This window comes from Lactuca saligna, chromosome 1 (assembly GCF_052625555.1).
Source record: "Lactuca saligna cultivar CGN05327 chromosome 1, ASM5262555v1, whole genome shotgun sequence".
Lineage (NCBI taxonomy): Eukaryota > Viridiplantae > Streptophyta > Magnoliopsida > Asterales > Asteraceae > Lactuca > Lactuca saligna.
This window is the reverse complement of record NC_136417.1, coordinates 3,045,311-3,066,981: the sequence shown is the minus strand read 5'-3', so window position 1 is coordinate 3,066,981 and position 21,671 is coordinate 3,045,311. Positions and strand designations below refer to the sequence as shown.

Here is a 21,671-nt window from a genome sequence, read left to right as displayed (position 1 = left end):
GCAATAAATTAAAGATAATAAGTTTACATTTGACTGTATTATGATAATATAGATTTAAAAACGTTTTTAATAATTACTTTTTTTTTCACGTCTTTAGCCATTTTTAAATTCACGTTTTCATAATAAAATTTATTATCGATTATCATTATGTATTTCAAAATTTTGATAAATTATTGTCCAAAAAGATAATGTTGAGGTGGCAGAATCATATAGGTTTTTCATGTTTTCGCGTTTTTACAAATTATTTGCATTTTCGTTTGAACCCTCTCATATATATATATATATATATATATATATATATATATATATATATATATATATATATATATATATATATATATATATATATATATATATGATAATTATGCTTTCAAAAATGGCTATTAACATGACTAATTTAAATGGACATAAATATTGATTTTAAAAAAATTTAATTGAATCTATTGATTTTGGAAAAAAAGACTTATCTATGTAATTATTCTTTTGTTTTGTTCATATACATACAATTTTTTTGTTTTTCTTTTTTTATAGTCGGTTATAATAATTATATACGAACATTTTAAAAAGTTGGGAGAATTTCATATATACCATTCTTAAACATCAAAATATCATATTTACCCAACTTAATTTCTAAATATCATATTTACCCTTCATAAAATTTCTAAATATCATATTTACCAAAAATATCATATATGTCCTTTTTAAACATCATAATATCATATATGTCCTTCTTAAATATCAAAATATCGTATATGCACTTTTTAAAAATCAAAATAGCAATGGTAATATCTAATATATCCTTCATCTACAACATAATCAACAAAAAAACTAAACAATCAAAATATACATTCCATAGAGAGAGTTGAAGATGAATATTTTTGTTTGTCAAGAAGACGACATACTAACAATTTAGAAGTTTATATTCTATTATCATAGAATTAAGAATAATATCGTTAAAATTTTTAATTATTATAATAATTTTAAGTTATAAAAAATGATTATAAAATATTAAAAACATTATAAAAAAGGATTTGGGTAAATATGATATTTTGAAGGTTTATGAAGGGTAAATATGATATTAAAAAATTAAGCTGAACAAATATGATATTTTGAGGTTTAACAGGGTATATATGAAAATTCTTTCTAAAAAATTCATTAGTTAATTAATTGTGTGAAATTTTTTTTCGCAATATAACAAGATAAAAAGATAATTACTTATTCCCTAAAACCAACAAAACCCTTGTCATGGAAGATACACCAATTCTGATTTTTCGAGTCAACCAAAGATAATAATATAATGAGAAAAAATATTTTGTTTATCGATTACGTTGTATTGCTATTTTATATACCCGAGATCCTGAGTATTTAAATGGTACAAAAGCTATAATGTAAAGTACAAGTGATTATAGCATGCTCCTAATATGGTTAACCGTTGTTCAAGAAAAGCCCTTTTTTCTCCACTAATCTCTCTCATCCTCTGCTTTTTCCCTCAATAATCTCTCTCCCTTTCCCATTCTCTCCCTAAATTCAATTCAAACCCTCACCAGATCTCTCTGATTATCTATCGCTCATCGGAAAAATGGCGTTGTCGGCGCGTGACCAGAATGTCTACATGGCCAAGCTCGCAGAACAGGCGGAACGGTACGACGAAATGGTTGAATTCATGGAGAAAGTCACCGATGAACTCACCGTCGAAGAACGGAATCTCCTTTCCGTTGCCTACAAGAATGTGATCGGCGCTCGGCGTGCTTCCTGGCGTATCATCTCGTCAATCGAGCAGAAAGAGGAGTCGCGTGGTAATGAGGATCACGTGACTGTGATCAAGGACTACAGATCGAAGATCGAGGCGGAGCTCTCGAAAATATGCGACGGTATTTTGAAGCTGCTTGACTCGAGACTCATTCCTTCGGCATCTTCAGGCGATTCAAAGGTGTTTTATCTTAAAATGAAGGGAGATTATCATCGTTACCTTGCTGAGTTTAAAACCGGCGGTGAACGTAAAGAGGCGGCCGAGAGCACTCTCACTGCGTACAAATCCGCTCAGGTTAATTTCTTCTTTTTGAATTTGTTGAGTGCTTTGTAGATTTGGAAACAGATTCAATGATTTTGTTGAGTTGATTTAATCATCTAAATTGAATTTTTAGGATATTGCGAACACCGAACTTGCCCCAACACACCCGATTCGCCTTGGACTGGCTCTCAATTTCTCTGTGTTTTATTATGAGATTTTGAACTCTCCAGATCGAGCTTGTAACCTTGCTAAACAGGTATGCGTATGAGCTTTAAAACTTCATATGTTGAATCATGAAGATCCTTTCAGCTTCTTTCACTCTAAAATTCCCTTTTCCAGGCCTTTGATGAAGCAATCGCTGAGTTGGACACATTGGGTGAAGAATCCTACAAAGATAGCACTTTGATCATGCAACTCCTCCGTGATAACCTCACTCTTTGGACCTCTGATATGCAGGTGTAATACACCTTCTCTTTACATTATCCAATTGTTTTTATGAATCTTTACAATTTTGATATTTGAATTGGTTTTGTTTTGATGCAGGAGGATGGAGCTGATGAGATTAAGGAAGCAGCTCCAAAGCAAAGTGAAGAACAACAACAGCAGTGAGTATTTGCAGGCTGATGTTAAGATTCTTGTCTTTGTTTCTAATTTTATTAGGAGAATCCGGTTGCATTTGGCTTCTAATTTCTCCCTTTTTAATTCTTATGAGATTCTTTTTTGTCATGTTTTAAATTTAGTTTCATTCGCTTAATGTTCTAAGTATTCTGAATGAATTTTAAATCTTTTACTTTTTGTGTATGGATGCATTTGTAATATGTTCTACCGAAGCTTTTTGGCACAGTTTTTAAAAATAGATCTTGAAATTTTGTTGATAATCAAATGCTTTAAAGTCGATATTTTAAAAAAGGAAACGATATTTTAATTATAGGGGTGTGTGTTATAATAGGAATCCCATTAAAATTAGATCTTGAAAATTTGTTGATAATCAAAGTCGATATTTTAAAAAAGGAAATGATATTTTAATTATAGGGGTGTGTGTTATAATAGGAATCCCATTAAAATTAGATCTTGAAAATTTGTTGATAATCGAAGTCGATATTTTAAAAAAGTAAATGATATTTTAATTATAGGGGTTTGTGTTATAATAGGAATCCCATTAAAATTAGATCTTGAAAATTTGTTGATAATCAAATCCTTTAAAGTCGATATTTTAAAAAAGGAAATGATATTTTAATTATAGGGGTGTGCGTTATAATAGGAAATCCCATAAGGGAAGGTATCGATAGAAGTTATAACAATATTTTTTAAATGTATTACAATAATAATTCTCAAGGTGTTTATGCAGTGTTTATGGTTGTTTGTTCAAGGACTTGTTTGTTAGTTTATTATGGTTTAGTTGGCTGTTTGTTTGTTGCTAACGATGATCACTCGTAAATTAAACAGTCTAAAAGAATTGCTACATATTGGAATCCTACATAGTTTCGTTGTTCAAAGGAATTGTAAAACTCTACAAATTAATAAGCTACAATGTAATATTTTTTTTGGGCCAAAAAAATAATACATTGTGTTATGATAAAATTACAACCAAATGAGTGGGTCTAAACCATGTGTCCGCTTGTATAAAATTTATGAACAACGATAACTTGTTGCTGTTTTGTAAAACCAAAAAGAATTACTAAAGTTTTAAATGTAAATAAATAGTTTCCATGAGAGTATGAAAAAATTAGTGGGGTGAGAGAGGCTCGAACTCTCGACCTCAGGATAACTCAATATTAGCTATGAGACCTACGCGCTAGCCAACTGCGCCACCACCCCGATGTTTTTAGGTGGACATATAAATTTTATATTTGTTATTCTTCCATAAAAATGATGTTTTGCTTTTATTATGTAGGATCAATAGAAGATTATAGAGATTGTGGATATCATATACTTCAAAAAAATATATAAATGAAGTTATAGGAATATTTTTTTTTATCCGGCGATGTATGTTTGTTTTATTTATTTATTATTATTATTATTATTATTTGTTTTGCAATTTTTACCAAAAAACTCAATACAATAATTATACAAACCAATCATTTTCTACTCACAAATGCATTACTTACGATTGGATCATTTCCACTCAGAGAGGCAAAGGACTTCAAAGTACTTTTTGAATTTATGTTAGAATATCAATAGATATAACAAGAATTATGTGTATGTATTTTCTAATATGTGTAATTTCGACTCTATAGCATGTTACAACACAAAATCTGATTTGGAATAATCTAAGAAATTACAATTTCTATTTCAGTCAAAATCCATGACTCATAACACAGAATATTTTGTTATTGTTTCGGGTTCCTCATAAAAAAATAAAAATAAATAAACCGGTCGTGTATTTAACTTGAAGGGCTAAGTTCGACTAACTGGTCTAGATGAAGGGCTAAGGTCGACTAACTTATCGCATACTTAGCTTGACTTGCCTGAGTTCTACTACATTGATTCTATCGATTACTCCAGATGGAGTTGATGTCATTTATAAAAAAAATGTTACATCTTAATTGATTCACTTTCAACTAAAATGCAATATTTAAATGCACCTTGTATGTTTATTAGGACATTACATTAATTCATTAAAACATTTATACTAAATATTTGATCTAAAGATGAAATTTGAGAACCGAATATAAGTTCATATTGAGTTGATTGCCAAGTCGATTTTTGTTTTTACGTAAATGATATCTTATTTGATTCTAGATTTATAACATGATTCAAGTTAATAAAAACTTATTCTGAAAATTGAATATACAATTGTTCTTTTCATCTTAAATGTGCCTTTAATCAATTATATATTATTTTTAATTCGTAGTTTATTATTATTATTATTATTTTCTTCACATGGATAACAAACAATACAATAAAAAAAAAAAATTAAAAACATTCTGAAATAAGTTTCAGCATTGACCATTGGCTAAAAGATTTGACCAATATCGCAATAAATGACACCGTTATTCTAAATATTATTATTTTATTAAATAGAAACTCAAAAGTCACGTCGCCTCCAAGGCTCCAACGGTCAAACCTGAAATAAACCCTTACTCATCCATCACGCTCGCCTTCATCTCCAGCAAGAACTTCACCACTTCACCGGCTCAAACAAAAACATCCTCCGCCTGGACATCAGTATCATCACAGCGACGTTCAGTTTCTTCTCCCACGTCGAGAATTTCACAGACAACATCTCGATTACGTGCTTGAAATTTGAATGGCCAACTGTTTTCCCACCGACTTCGTATCACCGCCTGCCTCTGTCAAACGAAACAGCCCAGAGTTTTTAGAGGTAATTTTTCCTATTATTATAGTTAATTTTGAGTGTGATACAATCGATAGTCGAATACAGATCATGAACTAAATACCCAATGTTCTTGAAATAGTTTATGGGAATCGTCTGTTTATTTCGTGTTTTTATGCGATTTTAGTATCTAATTCCCCCAATTTTCTTTTTGTGATTCTGGAAAATCTTCACAAAGTTTACTCAAAAAAGAAGAGTCACACAGAGTGGGAAGCAGGGAGGAAGTAAGTCGACGGCCATGGCAGTATCAAGCGATTCCATTCTTGTTGCTATGGAAACAACAGGTAAGTTCTTCCTAATCTCTTGCTTCATTATGATAATGATGAATTGGATTGTGGAATACCCATTCATAATTGGAACTATCTGTTAAATACCAGCCTTTATATCTTGAAATTATTTGTTGAAAGGTTTGATTGTTTCATGTTTCCCCACAAAATTCTTGATGCGATTCCAGAATTTAGGGTTTAGGAAGTTCCTGTTAGGGATTTAATGCGAAAAAAATATCTAGAGCTCCTTCGTTATATCTTTATTTCAATACACGTTTTGTTTAATTGATTTCATTTATCGTGCCAAATTCTGGTAATTTGAATTTTGAAGTTCTTGATACTAAGGATTTCTTAAAATCATTTAAATTAGAGATTACGTTTTTGATGCGCCATTGATTTCTTGGAATATTTAATTTGTTTGTTAGCAGATACGGATTCGGTGATTTTGTTAAATTGATTTTAGGGATAATGGAAAGAATCTTAACATCTATTTCTTTCATTTTAATGGATTTGTTTAAAACATATTTGGGCCCTTTTTTAGAACGGTTTAATCTTCATTTTATTTAACAATTTTAATGAGTTTGGTTCATTGCAAGAGTTTTCTGTTGATTTAATTTTGCACCTTCTTGAGGACTTAATGGAATACTTTTTTTTATTTTTTATTTTTAATTACAATTTTTACAATTTCAATTTTAATAATGTAGTTGTAAACCCATTTGAAGATTTTTTTTGAATATTAAAGTTGTTGATTTTTAACAAGTTTTGTTATTTTTATTAACATTTTCATTTTAACGAGTTTGAACTTCTTAGTCATTAATTAGTTTTTTATAATCAGTTTCAAAATTGAGCTTAACAAGGAAGAACATGCTGATTAAAACAGCTAAAAGACTTGATTATATTTATTTTTTAGTTAGTTTTTTTATAATTTTGATTTCTTTTGTTTTTCGAGTTTGAGATTTTTTTATTATTTGGTTTGTTAGACCAAGGTTTAAATGCTTTTTTTTTTTTTTTTTTTAAGTTTTATTATTTTGATTAATATTTTCATAGTAACAAGTCTAAACCTATTAGTCATTAGTTTGTTCTTTTGGTTGCTAAAATAAAAGAGGGTGAGGGTAATAAGTTTCAGAATTGAGCTTAACAACCAAGAACATGATGATAGTAACGGTTAAGACTTTGTTTCATATGATTATGTATTTTTTTATCGATTCTGTGATATTTTTATTTTAATATTTCGTTTATAGCTTTTCCAATGTTGATTAAGCATGTTGATTTTTATCAAGTTATCTTATTTTTATTAAATTTACGTTTTAAAGAGTATAAACCTATTAGTCATTTGTTTGTTTTTTTGGTTGCGCAAATACAAGAAGGCGTGGGTAATCGGATTCAGAATTGAGCTTAACAAATAAAAACATGACGACTATAACGGTTAAAACTTTATTTTCTTTATTTTATAGTTTGTTTTTTATAATTTTAATTTCTTTTGTTTATCGAGTTTGAGGTTTTGTAATATTTGGTTTGTTAGCCCAAGGCTTAAATGCTTTCTTTTTTAAGTTTTGTTATTTTAATTATTATTTTCATTTTAACAAGTCTAAACATGTTACTCATTAGTTTGTTCTTTTGGTTGCTAAAATAAAGATTGTGAGGGTAATAATTTTCAGAATTGAGCTTAACAAGCAAGAACATGATGATTGTAACGGTTAAGACTTTGTTTCATATGCTTATGTATTTTTTTATCAATTCTGTGATATTTTTATTTTAATATTTTGTTTATAGCTTTTTCAATGTTGATTAAACATGTTGATTTTTATCAAGTTATCTTATATTTATTAAATTTACGTTTTAAAGAGTATAAACCTATTAGTCATTTGTTTGTTTTTTTGGTTGCGAAAATACAAGAAGGCGTGGGTAATCGGATTCAGAATTGAGCTTAACAAATAAAAACATGATGACTATAACGGTTAAAACTTTATTTTCTTTATTTTTATAGTTTGTTTTTTTAAAATTTTAATTTCTTTTGTTTATCGAGTTTGAGGTTTTGTAATATTTGGTTTGTTAGCCCAAGGCTTAAATGCTTTCTTTTTTAAGTTTTGTTATTTTAATTATTATTTTCATTTTAACAAGTCTAAACCTGTTAGTCATTAGTTTGTTCTTTTGGTTGCTAAAATAAAAGAGGGTGAGGGTAATAAGTTTCAGAATTGAGCTTAACAAGCAAGAACATGATGATTGTAACGGTTAAGACTTTGTTTCATATGATTATGTATTTTTTTATCGATTCTGTGATATTTTTATTTTAATATTTTGTTTATAGCTTATTCAATGTTGATTAAACATGTTGATTTTCATCAAGTTATCTTATTTTTATTAAATTTACGTTTTAAAGAGTATAAACCTATTAGTCATTTGTTTGTTTTTTTGGTTGCGAAAATACAAGAAGGTGTGGGTAATCGGATTCAGAATTGAGCTTAACAAATAAAAACATGATGACTATAACGGTTAAAATTTTATTTTCTTTATTTTATAGTTCTTTTTTTATAATTTTAATTTCTTTTGTTTATCGAGTTTGAGGTTTTGTAATATTTGGTTTGTTAGCCCAAGGCTTAAATGCTTTCTTTTTTAAGTTTTGTTATTTTAACTATTATTTTCATTTTAACAAGTCTAAACATGTTACTCATTAGTTTGTTCTTTTGGTTGCTAAAATAAATAGGGTGAGGGTAATAATTTTTAGAATTGAGCTTAACAACCAAGAATATGATGATTGTAACGGTTAAGACTTTGTTTCATATGATTATGTATTTTTTTTTTATCGATTATGAGATATTTTTATTTTAATATTTTGTTTATAGCTTTTTCAATGTTGATTTTTATCAGGTTATCTTATTTTTATTATATTTATGTTTTAAAGAGTACAAACCTATTAGTCATTTGTTTGTTTTTTTGGTTGCGAAAATACAAGAAGGCGTGGGTAATCGGATTCAGAAGTGAGCTTAACAAATAAAAACATGATGACTATAAGGGTTAAAAATATATTTTCTTTATTTTATAGTTTGTTTTTTTATAATTTTAATTTCTTTTGTTTATCGAGTTTGAGGTTTTGTAATATTTGATTGTTAGCCCAAGGCTTAAATGCTTTCTTTTTTAAGTTTTGTTATTTTAATTATTATTTTCATTTTAACAAGTCTAAACCCGTTAGTCATTAGTTTGTTCTTTTGGTTGCTAAAATAAAGAGGGTGAGGGTAATAATTTCCAGAATTGAGCTTAACAAGCAAGAACATTATGATTGTAACGGTTAAGACTTTGTTTCATATGATTATGTATTTTTTTTTATCGATTGTGAGATATTTTTTTATTTTAATATTTTGTTTTTAGCTTTTTCAATATTGATTAAACATGTTGATTTTTATCAAGTTATCTTATTTTTATTAAATTTACGTTTTAAAGAGTATAAACCTATTAGTCATTTGTTTGTTTTTTTGGTTGCGAAAATACAAGAAGGCATGGGTAATCGGATTCAGAATTGAGCTTAACAAATAAAAACATGATGACTATAACGGTTAAAACTTTATTTTCTTTATTTTATAGTTTGTTTTTTATAATTTTAATTTCTTTTGTTTATCGAGTTTGAGGTTTTGTAATATTTGGTTTGTTAGTCCAAGGCTTAAATGCTTTCTTTTTTAAGTTTTGTTATTTTAATTATTATTTTCATTTTAACAAGTCTAAACATGTTACTCATTAGTTTGTTCTTTTGGTTGCTAAAATAAAGATTGTGAGGGTAATAATTTTCAGAATTGAGCTTAACAAGCAAGAACATGATGATTGTAACGGTTAAGACTTTGTTTCATATGCTTATGTATTTTTTTTATCGATTCTTAGATATTTTTTTTATTTTAATATTTTGTTTTTAGCTTTTTCAATATTGATTAAACATGTTGATTTTTATCAAGTTATCTTATATTTATTAAATTTACGTTTTAAAGAGTATAAACCTATTATTCATTTGTTTGTTTTTTTGGTTGCGAAAATACAAGAAGACGTGGGTAATCGGATTCAGAATTGAGCTTAACAAATAAAAACATGATGACTATATCGGTTAAAACTTTGTTTTCTTTATTTTTATAGTTTGTTTTTTTATAATTTTAATTTCTTTTGTTTATCGAGTTTGAGGTTTTGTAATATTTGGTTTGTTAGCCCAAGGCTTAAATGCTTTGTTTTTTAAGTTTTGTTATTTTAATTATTATTTTCATTTTAACAAGTCTAAACCCGTTAGTCATTAGTTTGTTCTTTTGGTTGCTAAAATAAAGAGGGTGAGGGTAATAATTACCAGAATTGAGCTTAACAAGCAAGAACATTATGATTGTAACGGTTAAGACTTTGTTTAATATGATTATGTATTTTTTTTTTTATCGATTGTGAGATATTTTTTTATTTTAATATTTTGTTTATAGCTTTTTCAATGATGATTAAACATGTTGATTTTTATCAACTTATCTTATTTTTATTAAATTTACGTTTTAAAGAGTATAAACCTATTAGTCATTTGTTTGTTTTTTTGGTTGCGAAAATACAAGAAGGCGTGGGTAATCGGATTCAGAATTGAGCTTAACAAATAAAAACATGATGACTATAACGGTTAAAACTTTATTTTCTTTATTTTATAGTTTGTTTTTTATAATTTTAATTTCTTTTGTTTATCGCGTTTGAGGTTTTGTAATATTTGGTTTGTTAGCCCAAGGCTTAAATGCTTTCTTTTTTAAGTTTTGTTATTTTAATTATTATTTTCATTTTAACAAGTCTAAACATGTTACTCATTAGTTTGTTCTTTTGGTTGCTAAAATAAAGATTGTGAGGGTAATAATTTTCAGAATTGAGCTTAACAAGCAAGAACATGATGATTGTAACGGTTAAGACTTTGTTTCATATGCTTATGTATTTTTTTTATCGATTCTTAGATATTTTTATTTTAATATTTTGTTTATAGCTTTTTCAATGTTGATTAAACATGTTGATTTTTATCAAGTTATCTTATATTTATTAAATTTTCGTTTTAAAGAGTATAAACCTATTATTCATTTGTTTGTTTTTTTGGTTGCGAAAATACAAGAAGACGTGGGTAATCGGATTCAGAATTGAGCTTAACAAATAAAAACATGATGACTATATCGGTTAAAACTTTGTTTTCTTTATTTTTATAGTTTGTTTTTTTATAATTTTAATTTCTTTTGTTTATCGAGTTTGAGGTTTTGTAATATTTGGTTTGTTAGCCCAAGGCTTAAATGCTTTCTTTTTTAAGTTTTATTATTTTAACTATTATTTTCATTTTAACAAGTCTAAACATGTTACTCATTAGTTTGTTCTTTTGGTTGCTAAAATAAAGAGGGTGAGGGTAATAATTTCCAGAATTGAGCTTAACAAGCAAGAACATGATGATTGTAACGGTTAAGACTTTGTTTCATATGATTATGTATTTTTTTTTATCGATTGTGAGATATTTTTTTATTTTAATATTTTGTTTTTAGCTTTTTCAATATTGATTAAACATGTTGATTTTTATCAAGTTATCTTATTTTTATTAAATTTACGTTTTAAAGAGTATAAACCTATTAGTCATTTGTTTGTTTTTTTGGTTGCGAAAATACAAGAAGGCGTGGGTAATCGGATTCAGAATAGATCTTAACAAATAAAAACATGATGACTATAACGGTTAAAACTTTATTTTCTTTATTTTATAGTTTGTTTTTTATAATTTTAATTTCTTTTGTTTATCGGGTTTGAGGTTTTTTTAATATTTGGTTTGTTAGCCCAAGGCTTAAATGCTTTCTTTTTTAAGTTTTTTTATTTTAATTATTATTTTCATTTTAACAAGTCTAAACATGTTACTCATTAGTTTGTTCTTTTGGTTGCTAAAATAAAGAGGGTGAGTGTAATAATTTTCAAAATTGAGCTTAACAAGCAAGAACATGATGATTGTAACGGTTAAGACTTTGTTTAATATGATTATGTATTTTTTTTTTTTTATCGATTCTTAGATATTTTTATTTTAATATTTTGTTTATAGCTTTTTCAATGATGATTAAACATGTTGATTTTTATCAAGTTATCTTATTTTTATTAAATTTACGTTTTAAAGAGTATAAACCTATTAGTCATTTGTTTGTTTTTTTTGTTGCGAAAATACAAAAAGGTGTGGTTAATCGGATTCAGAATTGAGCTTAACAAATAAAAACATGATGACTATAACGGTTAAAACTATATTTTCTTTATTTTATAGTTTGTTTTTTATAATTTTAATTCATTTTGTTTATCGAGTTTGAGGTTTTGTAATATTTGGTATGTTAGCCCAAGGCTTAAATGCTCTTTTTTTTAAGTTTTATTATTTTAACTATTATTTTCATTTTAACAAGTCTAAACATGTTACTCATTAGTTTGTTCTTTTGGTTGCTAAAATAAAGAGGGTGAGGGTAATAATTTTCAGAATTGAGCTTAACAAGCAAGAACATGATGATTGTAATGGTTAAGACTTTGTTTCATATGATTATGTATTTTTTTTTATCGATTGTGAGATATTTTTTTATTTTAATATTTTGTTTTTAGCTTTTTCAATGTTGATTAAACATGTTGATTTTTATCAAGTTATCTTATTTTTATTAAATTTACGTGTTAAAGAGTATAAACCTATTAGTCATTTGTTTGTTTTTTTGGTTGCGAAAATACAAGAAGGCGTGGGTAATCGGATTCAGAATTGAGCTTAACAAATAAAAACATGATGACTATAACGGTTAAAACTATATTTTCTTTATTTTATAGTTTGTTTTTTATAATTTTAATTTCTTTTGTTTATCGGGTTTGAGGTTTTGTAATATTTGGTTTGTTAGCCCAAGGCTTAAATGCTTTCTTTTTTAAGTTTTGTTATTTTAATTATTATTTTCATTTTAACAAGTCTAAACCCGTTAGTCATTAGTTTGTTCTTTTGGTTGCTAAAATAAAAAGGGTGAGGGTAATAATTTCCAGAATTGAGCTTAACAAGCAAGAACATGATGATTGTAATGGTTAAGACTTTGTTTCATATGATTATGTATTTTTTTTTTTATCGATTCTTAGATATTTTTATTTTAATATTTTGTTTATAGCTTTTTCAATGTTGATTAAACATGTTGATTTTTATCAACTTATCTTATTTTTATTATATTTATGTTTTAAAGAGTATAAACCTATTAGTCATTTGTTTGTTTTTTTGGTTGCGAAAATACAAGAAGGCGTGGGTAATCGGATTCAGAATTGAGCTTAACAAATAAAAACATGATGACTATAACGGTTAAAACTTTATTTTCTTTATTTTATAGTTTGTTTTTTATAATTTTAATTTTTTTTGTTTATCGAGTTTGAGGTTTTGTAATATTTGGTTTGTTAGCCCAAGGCTTAAATGCTTACGTTTTTAAGTTTTCTTATTTTAATTATTATTTTCATTTTAACAAGTCTAAACCCGTTAGTCATTAGTTTGTTCTTTTGGTTGCTAAAATAAAGAGGGTGAGGGTAATAAGTTTCAGAATTGAGCTTAACAAGCAAGATCATGATGATTGTAACGGTTAAGACTTTGTTTCGTATGATTATCTATTTTTTTTATCGATACTGAGATATTTTTATTTTAATATTTTGTTTATAGCTTTTTCAATGTTGATTAAACATGTTGATTTTTATCAAGTTATCTTATTTTTATTAAATTTACGTTTTAAAGAGTATAAACCTATTAGTCATTTGTTTGTTTTTTTGGTTGCGAAAATACAAAAAGGTGTGGTTAATCGGATTCAGAATTGAGCTTAACAAATAAAAACATGATGACTATGAAGGTTAAAACTTTATTTTCTTTATTTTATAGTTTGTTTTTTATAATTTTAATTTCTTTTATTTATCGAGTTTGAGGTTTTGTAATATTTGTTTTGTTAGCCCAAGGCTTAAATGCTTTCTTTTGTAAGTTTTATTATTTTAACTATTATTTTCATTTTAACAAGTCTAAACATGTTACTCATTAGTTTGTTCTTTTGGTTGCTAAAATAAAGAGGGTGAGGGTAATAATTTTCAGAATTGAGCTTAACAAGCAAGAACATGAAGATTGTAACGGTTAAGACTTTGTTTCATATGATTATGTATTTTTTTTTTTATCGATTCTTAGATATTTTTATTTTAATATTTTGTTTATAGCTTTTTCAATGTTGATTAAACATGTTGATTTTTATTAAGTTATCTTATTTTTATTATATTTATGTTTTAAAGAATATGAACCTATTAGTCATTTGTTTGTTTTTTTGGTTCCGAAAATACAAGAAGGCGTGGGTAATCGGATTCAGAATTGAGCTTAACAAATAAAAACATGATGACTATAACGGTTAAAACTATATTTTCTTTATTTTATAGTTTGTTTTTTATAATTTTAATTCATTTTGTTTATCGAGTTTGAGGTTTTGTAATATTTGGTATGTTAGCCCAAGGCTTAAATGCTCTTTTTTTTAAGTTTTGTTATTTTAATTATTATTTTTTAAGTTTTGTTATTTTAATTATTATTTTCATTTTAACAAGTCTAAACCCGTTAGTCATTAGTTTGTTCTTTTGGTTGCTAAAATAAAAAGGGTGAGGGTAATAATTTCCAGAATTGAGCTTAACAAGCAAGAACATGATGATTGTAACGGTTAAGACTTTGTTTCATATGATTTTGTATTTTTTTTTTATCGATTCTGAGATATTTTTATTTTAATATTTTGTTTATATCTTTTTCAATGTTGATTAAACATGTTGATTTTTATCAAGTTATCTTATTTTTATTAAATTTACGTGTTAAAGAGTATAAACCTATTAGTCATTTGTTTGTTTTTTTGGTTGCGAAAATACAAGAAGGCATGGGTAATCGGATTCAGAATTGAGCTTAACAAATAAAAACATGATGACTATAACGGTTAAAACTTTATTTTCTTTATTTTATAGTTTGTTTTTTATAATTTTAATTTCGTTTGTTTATCGAGTTTGAGGTTTTGTAATATTTGGTTTGTTAGCCGAAGGCTTAAATTCTTTCTTTTTTAAGTTTTGTTATTTTAATTATTATTTTCATTTTAACAAGTCTAAACATGTTACTCATTAGTTTGTTCTTTTGGTTGCTAAAATAAAGAGGGTGAGGGTAATAATTTTCAGAATTGAGCTTAACAAGCAAGAACATGATGATTGTAACGGTTAAGACTTTGTTTCATGTGATTATGTATTTTTTTTTATCGATTCTTAGATATTTTTATTTTAATATTTTGTTTATAGCTTTTTCAATGTTGATTAAAATGTTGATTTTTATCAAGTTATCTTATTTTTATTAAATTTACGTTTTAAAGAGTATAAACCTATTAGTCATTTGTTTGTTTTTTTGGTTGCGAAAATACAAGAAGGCGTGGGTAATCGGATTCAGAATTGAGCTTAACAAATAAAAACATGATGACTATAACGGTTAAAACTTTATTTTCTTTATTTTATAGTTTGTTTTTTATAATTTTAATTTCTTTTGTTTATCGAGTTTGAGGTTTTGTAATATTTGGTTTGTTTGCCCAAGGCTTAAATGCTTTCTTTTTTAAGTTTTGTTATTTTAATTATTATTTTCATTTTAACAAGTCTAAACCCGGTTAGTCATTAGTTTGTTCTTTTGGTTGCTAAAATAAAGAGGGTGAGGGTAATAATTGTCAGAATTGAGCTTAACAAGCAAAATTCTGAGATACTTTTTTATTGATTATGTAACGGTTAAGACTTTGTTTCATATGATTATGTATTTTTTTTATCGATTCTAACATATTTAATATTTTGGTTTTCATGTCAAGTGTTTATAGCCTTTTCCATGTTGATTAAACATGTTGATTTTTATCAAGTTTTCTTATTTTTTTAAATTTTCGTTTTAAAGAGTCTAAACCTGTTAGTCATTGTTTTTTTTTTTTTAGCGAAAATACAAGATGTCATGGATAATCAGATTCAGAATTGAGCTCAACAAACAAAAACATGATGACTATAACGGCTAAGACTCTTTTTTCTTTATTTTTTAGTTAGTGTTTTATAACTATGAATTCTTTTGTTTTTCGATTTTTTTAATATTTGGTTTGTTATAGCCTATGGGTAAAATGCTTTTTTTTTTATTTTTATTTTTTTTTTAAGTTTTATTATTTTGATTACTATTTTCATTTTAACAAGTCTAAACCTATTAGTCATTTGGTTGTTCTTTTGGTTGCTGAAATACAAGGTGAGGGTAATAAGTTTAGAAATGAGCTTAACAAGCAAGAACATGATGATTCTAACGAGTAAGACTTTGTTTCTTATGATTATGTATTATTTTACCAATTCTGAGTATTTTTTTTTAATATATGGTCCGCATGCCTAAGTGTTTATAGCTTTTTCCATGTTGATTAAACATGTTGATTTTCATGAAGTTTTCTTATTTTTATTAAATTTTCGTTTTAAAGAGTCTAAATCTGTTAGTCATTAGTTTGTTTGTTTTTTGTTGCGAAAATACAAGAAGGCGTAGGTAATCTGATTCAGAATCGAGCTTAACAAATAAAAACATAATGACTACAACGGCTAAGACTTTATTTTCTTTATTTTATAGATAGATTTTCATAAGTAAGATTTTTTTTTTTTTTTTTTTTTTTTTTGATTTTATGTTTTTTTTAATACTCGGTTTGTAAGCCCAAGTCTTAAATGCTTTTTTTTAAAGTGTTTTTTTTTAATTATTATTTTTTTAGATTTTCATTTTAAAAAGTCTAAACCTATTAGTCATTAGTTTGTTCTTTTGGTTGCTAAAATAATAGAGGGTGAGGGTAATAAGTTTCAGAATTGACCTTAACAAGCAAGAACATGATGTTCTAAGGGTTAAGTCTTTGTTTCTTATGATTATGTATTATTTTATCGATTTTGAGATTTTTTTACTTTAATATTTGATTTTGCATGTTGATTAACCATGTTGATTTTTTTCAATTTTTCTTATTTTTTATTAAAATTTCGTTTTAAAGAAAGAGTCTAAACCTTTTAATATTTGGTTTGCAGTTTATAGATTTTTGGTTTCCAAAGTACAAGAAGGCGTGGGTAATCAGATTCAGAATTGAGCTTAACAAATAAAAACATGATGACTATAACGGTTAAAACTTTATTTTCTTTATTTTATAGTTTGTTTTTCATAATTTTAATTTCTTTTGTTTATCGAGTTTGAGGTTTTGTAATATTTGGTTTGTTAGTCCAAGGCTTAAATGCTTTCTTTTTTAAGTTTTGTTATTTTAATTATTATTTTCATTTTAACAAGTCTAAATCCGTTAGTCATTAGTTTGTTCTTTTGGTTGCTAAAATAAAAGAGGGTGAGGGTAATAAGTTTCAGAATTGAGCTTAACAAGCAAGAACATGATGATTGTAACGGTTAAGACTTTGTTTCATATGATTATGTATTTTTTTATCGATTCTGTGATATTTTTATTTTAATATTTTGTTTATAGCTTATTCAATGTTGATTAAACATGTTGATTTTCATCAAGTTATCTTATTTTTATTAAATTTACGTTTTAAAGAGTATAAACCTATTAGTCATTTGTTTGTTTTTTTGGTTGCGAAAATACAAGAAGGCGTGGGTAATCGGATTCAGAATTGAGCTTAACAAATAAAAACATGATGACTATAACGGTTAAAATTTTATTTTCTTTATTTTATAGTTCTTTTTTTATAATTTTAATTTCTTTTGTTTATCGAGTTTGAGGTTTTGTAATATTTGGTTTGTTAGCCCAAAGCTTAAATGCTTTCTTTTTTAAGTTTTGTTATTTTAACTATTATTTTCATTTTAACAAGTCTAAACATGTTACTCATTAATTTGTTCTTTTGGTTGCTAAAATAAAGAGGGTGAGGGTAATAATTTTCAGAATTGAGCTTAACAACCAAGAATATGATGATTGTAACGGTTAAGACTTTGTTTCATATGATTATGTATTTTTTTTTTATCGATTATGAGATATTTTTATTTTAATATTTTGTTTATAGCTTTTTCAATGTTGATTTTTATCAGGTTATCTTATTTTTATTATATTTATGTTTTAAAGAGTATAAACCTATTAGTCATTTGTTTGTTTTTTTGGTTGCGAAAATACAAGAAGGCGTGGGTAATCGGATTCAGAAGTGAGCTTAACAAATAAAAATATGATGACTATAACGGTTAAAAATATATTTTCTTTATTTTATAGTTTGTTTTTTTATAATTTTAATTTCTTTTGTTTATCGAGTTTGAGGTTTTGTAATATTTGATTAGCCCAAGGCTTAAATGCTTTCTTTTTTAAGTTTTGTTATTTTAATTATTATTTTCATTTTAACAAGTCTAAACCCGTTAGTCATTAGTTTGTTCTTTTGGTTGCTAAAATAAAGAGGGTGAGGGTAATAATTTCCAGAATTGAGCTTAACAAGCAAGAACATTATGATTGTAACGGTTAAGACTTTGTTTCATATGATTATGTATTTTTTTTTATCGATTGTGAGATATTTTTTTATTTTAATATTTTGTTTTTAGCTTTTTCAATATTGATTAAACATGTTGATTTTTATCAAGTTATCTTATTTTTATTAAATTTACGTTTTAAAGAGTATAAACCTATTAGTCATTTGTTTGTTTTTTTGGTTGCGAAAATACAAGAAGGCATGGGTAATCGGATTCAGAATTGAGCTTAACAAATAAAAACATGATGACTATAACGGTTAAAACTTTATTTTCTTTATTTTATAGTTTGTTTTTTATAATTTTAATTTCTTTTGTTTATCGAGTTTGAGGTTTTGTAATATTTGGTTTGTTAGTCCAAGGCTTAAATGCTTTCTTTTTTAAGTTTTGTTATTTTAATTATTATTTTCATTTTAACAAGTCTAAACATGTTACTCATTAGTTTGTTCTTTTGGTTGCTAAAATAAAGATTGTGAGGGTAATAATTTTCAGAATTGAGCTTAACAAGCAAGAACATGATGATTGTAACGGTTAAGACTTTGTTTCATATGCTTATGTATTTTTTTTATCGATTCTTAGATATTTTTATTTTAATATTTTGTTTATAGCTTTTTCAATGTTGATTAAACATGTTGATTTTTATCAAGTTATGTTATATTTATTAAATTTACGTTTTAAAGAGTATAAACCTATTATTCATTTGTTTGTTTTTTTGGTTGCGAAAATACAAGAAGACGTGGGTAATCGGATTCAGAATTGAGCTTAACAAATAAAAACATGATGACTATATCGGTTAAAACTATGTTTTCTTTATTTTTATAGTTTGTTTTTTTATAATTTTAATTTCTTTTGTTTATCGAGTTTGAGGTTTTGTAATATTTGGTTTGTTAGCCCAAGGCTTAAATGCTTTCTTTTTTAAGTTTTGTTATTTTAATTATTATTTTCATTTTAACAAGTCTAAACCCGTTAGTCATTAGTTTGTTCTTTTGGTTGCTAAAATAAAGAGGGTGAGGGTAATAATTTCCAGAATTGAGCTTAACAAGCAAGAACATTATGATTGTAACGGTTAAGACTTTGTTTCATATGATTATGTATTTTTTTTTATCGATTGTGAGATATTTTTTTATTTTAATATTTTGTTTTTAGCTTTTTCAATATTGATTAAACATGTTGATTTTTATCAAGTTATCTTATTTTTATTAAATTTACGTTTTAAAGAGTATAAACCTATTAGTCATTTGTTTGTTTTTTTGGTTGCGAAAATACAAGAAGGCGTGGGTAATCGGATTCAGAATTGAGCTTAACAAATAAAAACATGATGACTATAACGGTTAAAACTTTATTTCCTTTATTTTATAGTTTGTTTTTTATAATTTTAATTTCTTTTGTTTATCGAGTTTGAGGTTTTGTAATATTTGGTTTGTTAGTCCAAGGCTTAAATGCTTTCTTTTTTAAGTTTTTTTATTTTAATTATTATTTTCATTTTAACAAGTCTAAACATGTTACTCATTAGTTTGTTCTTTTGGTTGCTAAAATAAAGATTGTGAGGGTAATAATTTTCAGAATTGAGCTTAACAAGCAAGAACATGATGATTGTAACGGTTAAGACTTTGTTTCATATGCTTATGTATTTTTTTTATCGATTCTTAGATATTTTTATTTTAATATTTTGTTTATAGCTTTTTCAATGTTGATTAAACATGTTGATTTTTATCAAGTTATCTTATATTTATTAAATTTACGTTTTAAAGAGTATAAACCTATTATTCATTTGTTTGTTTTTTTGGTTGCGAAAATACAAGAAGACGTGGGTAATCGGATTCAGAATTGAGCTTAACAAATAAAAACATGATGACTATATCGGTTAAAACTTTGTTTTCTTTATTTTTATAGTTTGTTTTTTTATAATTTTAATTTCTTTTGTTTATCGAGTTTGAGGTTTTGTAATATTTGGTTTGTTAGCCCAAGGCTTAAATGCTTTCTTTTTTAAGTTTTGTTATTTTAATTATTATTTTCATTTTAACAAGTCTAAACCCGTTAGTCATTAGTTTGTTCTTTTGGTTGCTAAAATAAAGAGGGTGAGGGTAATAATTTCCAGAATTGAGCTTAACAAGCAAGAACATTATGATTGTAACGGTTAAGACTTTGTTTCATATGATTATGTATTTTTTTTTATCGATTGTGAGATATTTTTTTATTTTAATATTTTGTTTTTAGCTTTTTCAATATTGATTAAACATGTTGATTTTTATCAAGTTATCTTATTTTTATTAAATTTACGTTTTAAAGAGTATAAACCTATTAGTCATTTGTTTGTTTTTTTGGTTGCGAAAATACAAGAAGGCGTGGGTAATCGGATTCAGAATTGAGCTTAACAAATAAAAACATGATGACTATAACGGTTAAAACTTTATTTTCTTTATTTTATAGTTTGTTTTTTATAATTTTAATTTCTTTTGTTTATCGAGTTTGAGATTTTGTAATATTTGGTTTGTTAGTCCAAGGCTTAAATGCTTTCTTTTTTAAGTTTTTTTATTTTAATTATTATTTTCATTTTAACAAGTCTAAACATGTTACTCATTAGTTTGTTCTTTTGGTTGCTAAAATAAAGATTGTGAGGGTAATAATTTTCAGAATTGAGCTTAACAAGCAAGAACATGATGATTGTAACGGTTAAGACTTTGTTTCATATGCTTATGTATTTTTTTTATCGATTCTTAGATATTTTTATTTTAATATTTTGTTTATAGCTTTTTCAATGTTGATTAAACATGTTGATTTTTATCAAGTTATCTTATATTTATTAAATTTACGTTTTAAAGAGTATAAACCTATTATTCATTTGTTTGTTTTTTTGGTTGCGAAAATACAAGAAGACGTGGGTAATCGGATTCAGAATTGAGCTTAACAAATAAAAACATGATGACTATATCGGTTAAAACTTTGTTTTCTTTATTTTTATAGTTTGTTTTTTTATAATTTTAATTTCTTTTGTTTATCGAGTTTGAGGTTTTGTAATATTTGGTTTGTTAGCCCAAGGCTTAAATGCTTTCTTTTTTAAGTTTTGTTATTTTAATTATTATTTTCATTTTAACAAGTCTAAACCCGTTAGTCATTAGTTTGTTCTTTTGGTTGCTAAAATAAAGAGGGTGAGGGTAATAATTTCCAGAATTGAGCTTAACAAGCAAGAACATTATGATTGTAACGGTTAAGACTTTGTTTCATATGATTATGTATTTTTTTTTATCGATTGTGAGATATTTTTTTATTTTAATATTTTGTTTTTAGCTTTTTCAATATTGATTAAACATGTTGATTTTTATCAAGTTATCTTATTTTTATTAAATTTACGTTTTAAAGAGTATAAACCTATTAGTCATTTGTTTGTTTTTTTGGTTGCGAAAATACAAGAAGGCGTGGGTAATCGGATTCAGAATTGAGCTTAACAAATAAAAACATGATGACTATAACGGTTAAAACTTTATTTTCTTTATTTTATAGTTTGTTTTTTATAATTTTAATTTCTTTTGTTTATCGAGTTTGAGGTTTTGTAATATTTGGTTTGTTAGTCCAAGGCTTAAATGC

General features: G+C 25.8%; 1 protein-coding gene, 1 long non-coding RNA gene and 1 other non-coding gene across 3 annotated transcripts; 2 read left to right on the top strand and 1 right to left on the bottom strand.

Moving 5' to 3' along the window:
* The first annotated feature begins 1,424 nt into the window (after positions 1-1,424).
* LOC145029476 (14-3-3-like protein) lies at positions 1,425-2,841 on the top strand. The gene is made up of 4 exons (XM_078978016.1): positions 1,425-2,044; positions 2,145-2,267; positions 2,351-2,467; positions 2,555-2,841. The coding sequence occupies exons 1-4, from the start codon at positions 1,580-1,582 to the stop codon at positions 2,618-2,620; spliced, it is 771 nt and encodes a 256-aa protein (XP_078834142.1). The 5' UTR covers positions 1,425-1,579; the 3' UTR covers positions 2,621-2,841.
* A 900-nt stretch (positions 2,842-3,741) lies between these two features.
* Positions 3,742-3,829, bottom strand: TRNAM-CAU (transfer RNA methionine (anticodon CAU)). Its single transcript is given in 2 exon segments — positions 3,742-3,777; positions 3,792-3,829. It is a non-coding gene; the product is annotated as a tRNA-Met (tRNA).
* Positions 3,830-5,061: 1,232 nt separating this feature from the next.
* Positions 5,062-17,024, top strand: LOC145029543 (uncharacterized). Its single transcript, XR_013676565.1, has 3 exons — positions 5,062-5,336; positions 5,527-5,632; positions 16,667-17,024. It is a non-coding gene; the product is annotated as an uncharacterized LOC145029543 (long non-coding RNA).
* Positions 17,025-21,671: the final 4,647 nt, after the last annotated feature.

Bases quoted from the DNA above. Each gene is read 5' to 3' on its own strand.
- LOC145029476 (XM_078978016.1), top strand. From the start codon at position 1,580: ATGGCGTTGTCGGCGCGTGACCAGAATGTCTACATGGCCAAGCTCGCA. The intron at 2,045-2,144 runs GTTAATTTCTTC...TTGAATTTTTAG, and splicing joins CTGCGTACAAATCCGCTCAG to GATATTGCGAACACCGAACT. The intron at 2,468-2,554 runs GTGTAATACACC...GTTTTGATGCAG, and splicing joins TTTGGACCTCTGATATGCAG to GAGGATGGAGCTGATGAGAT.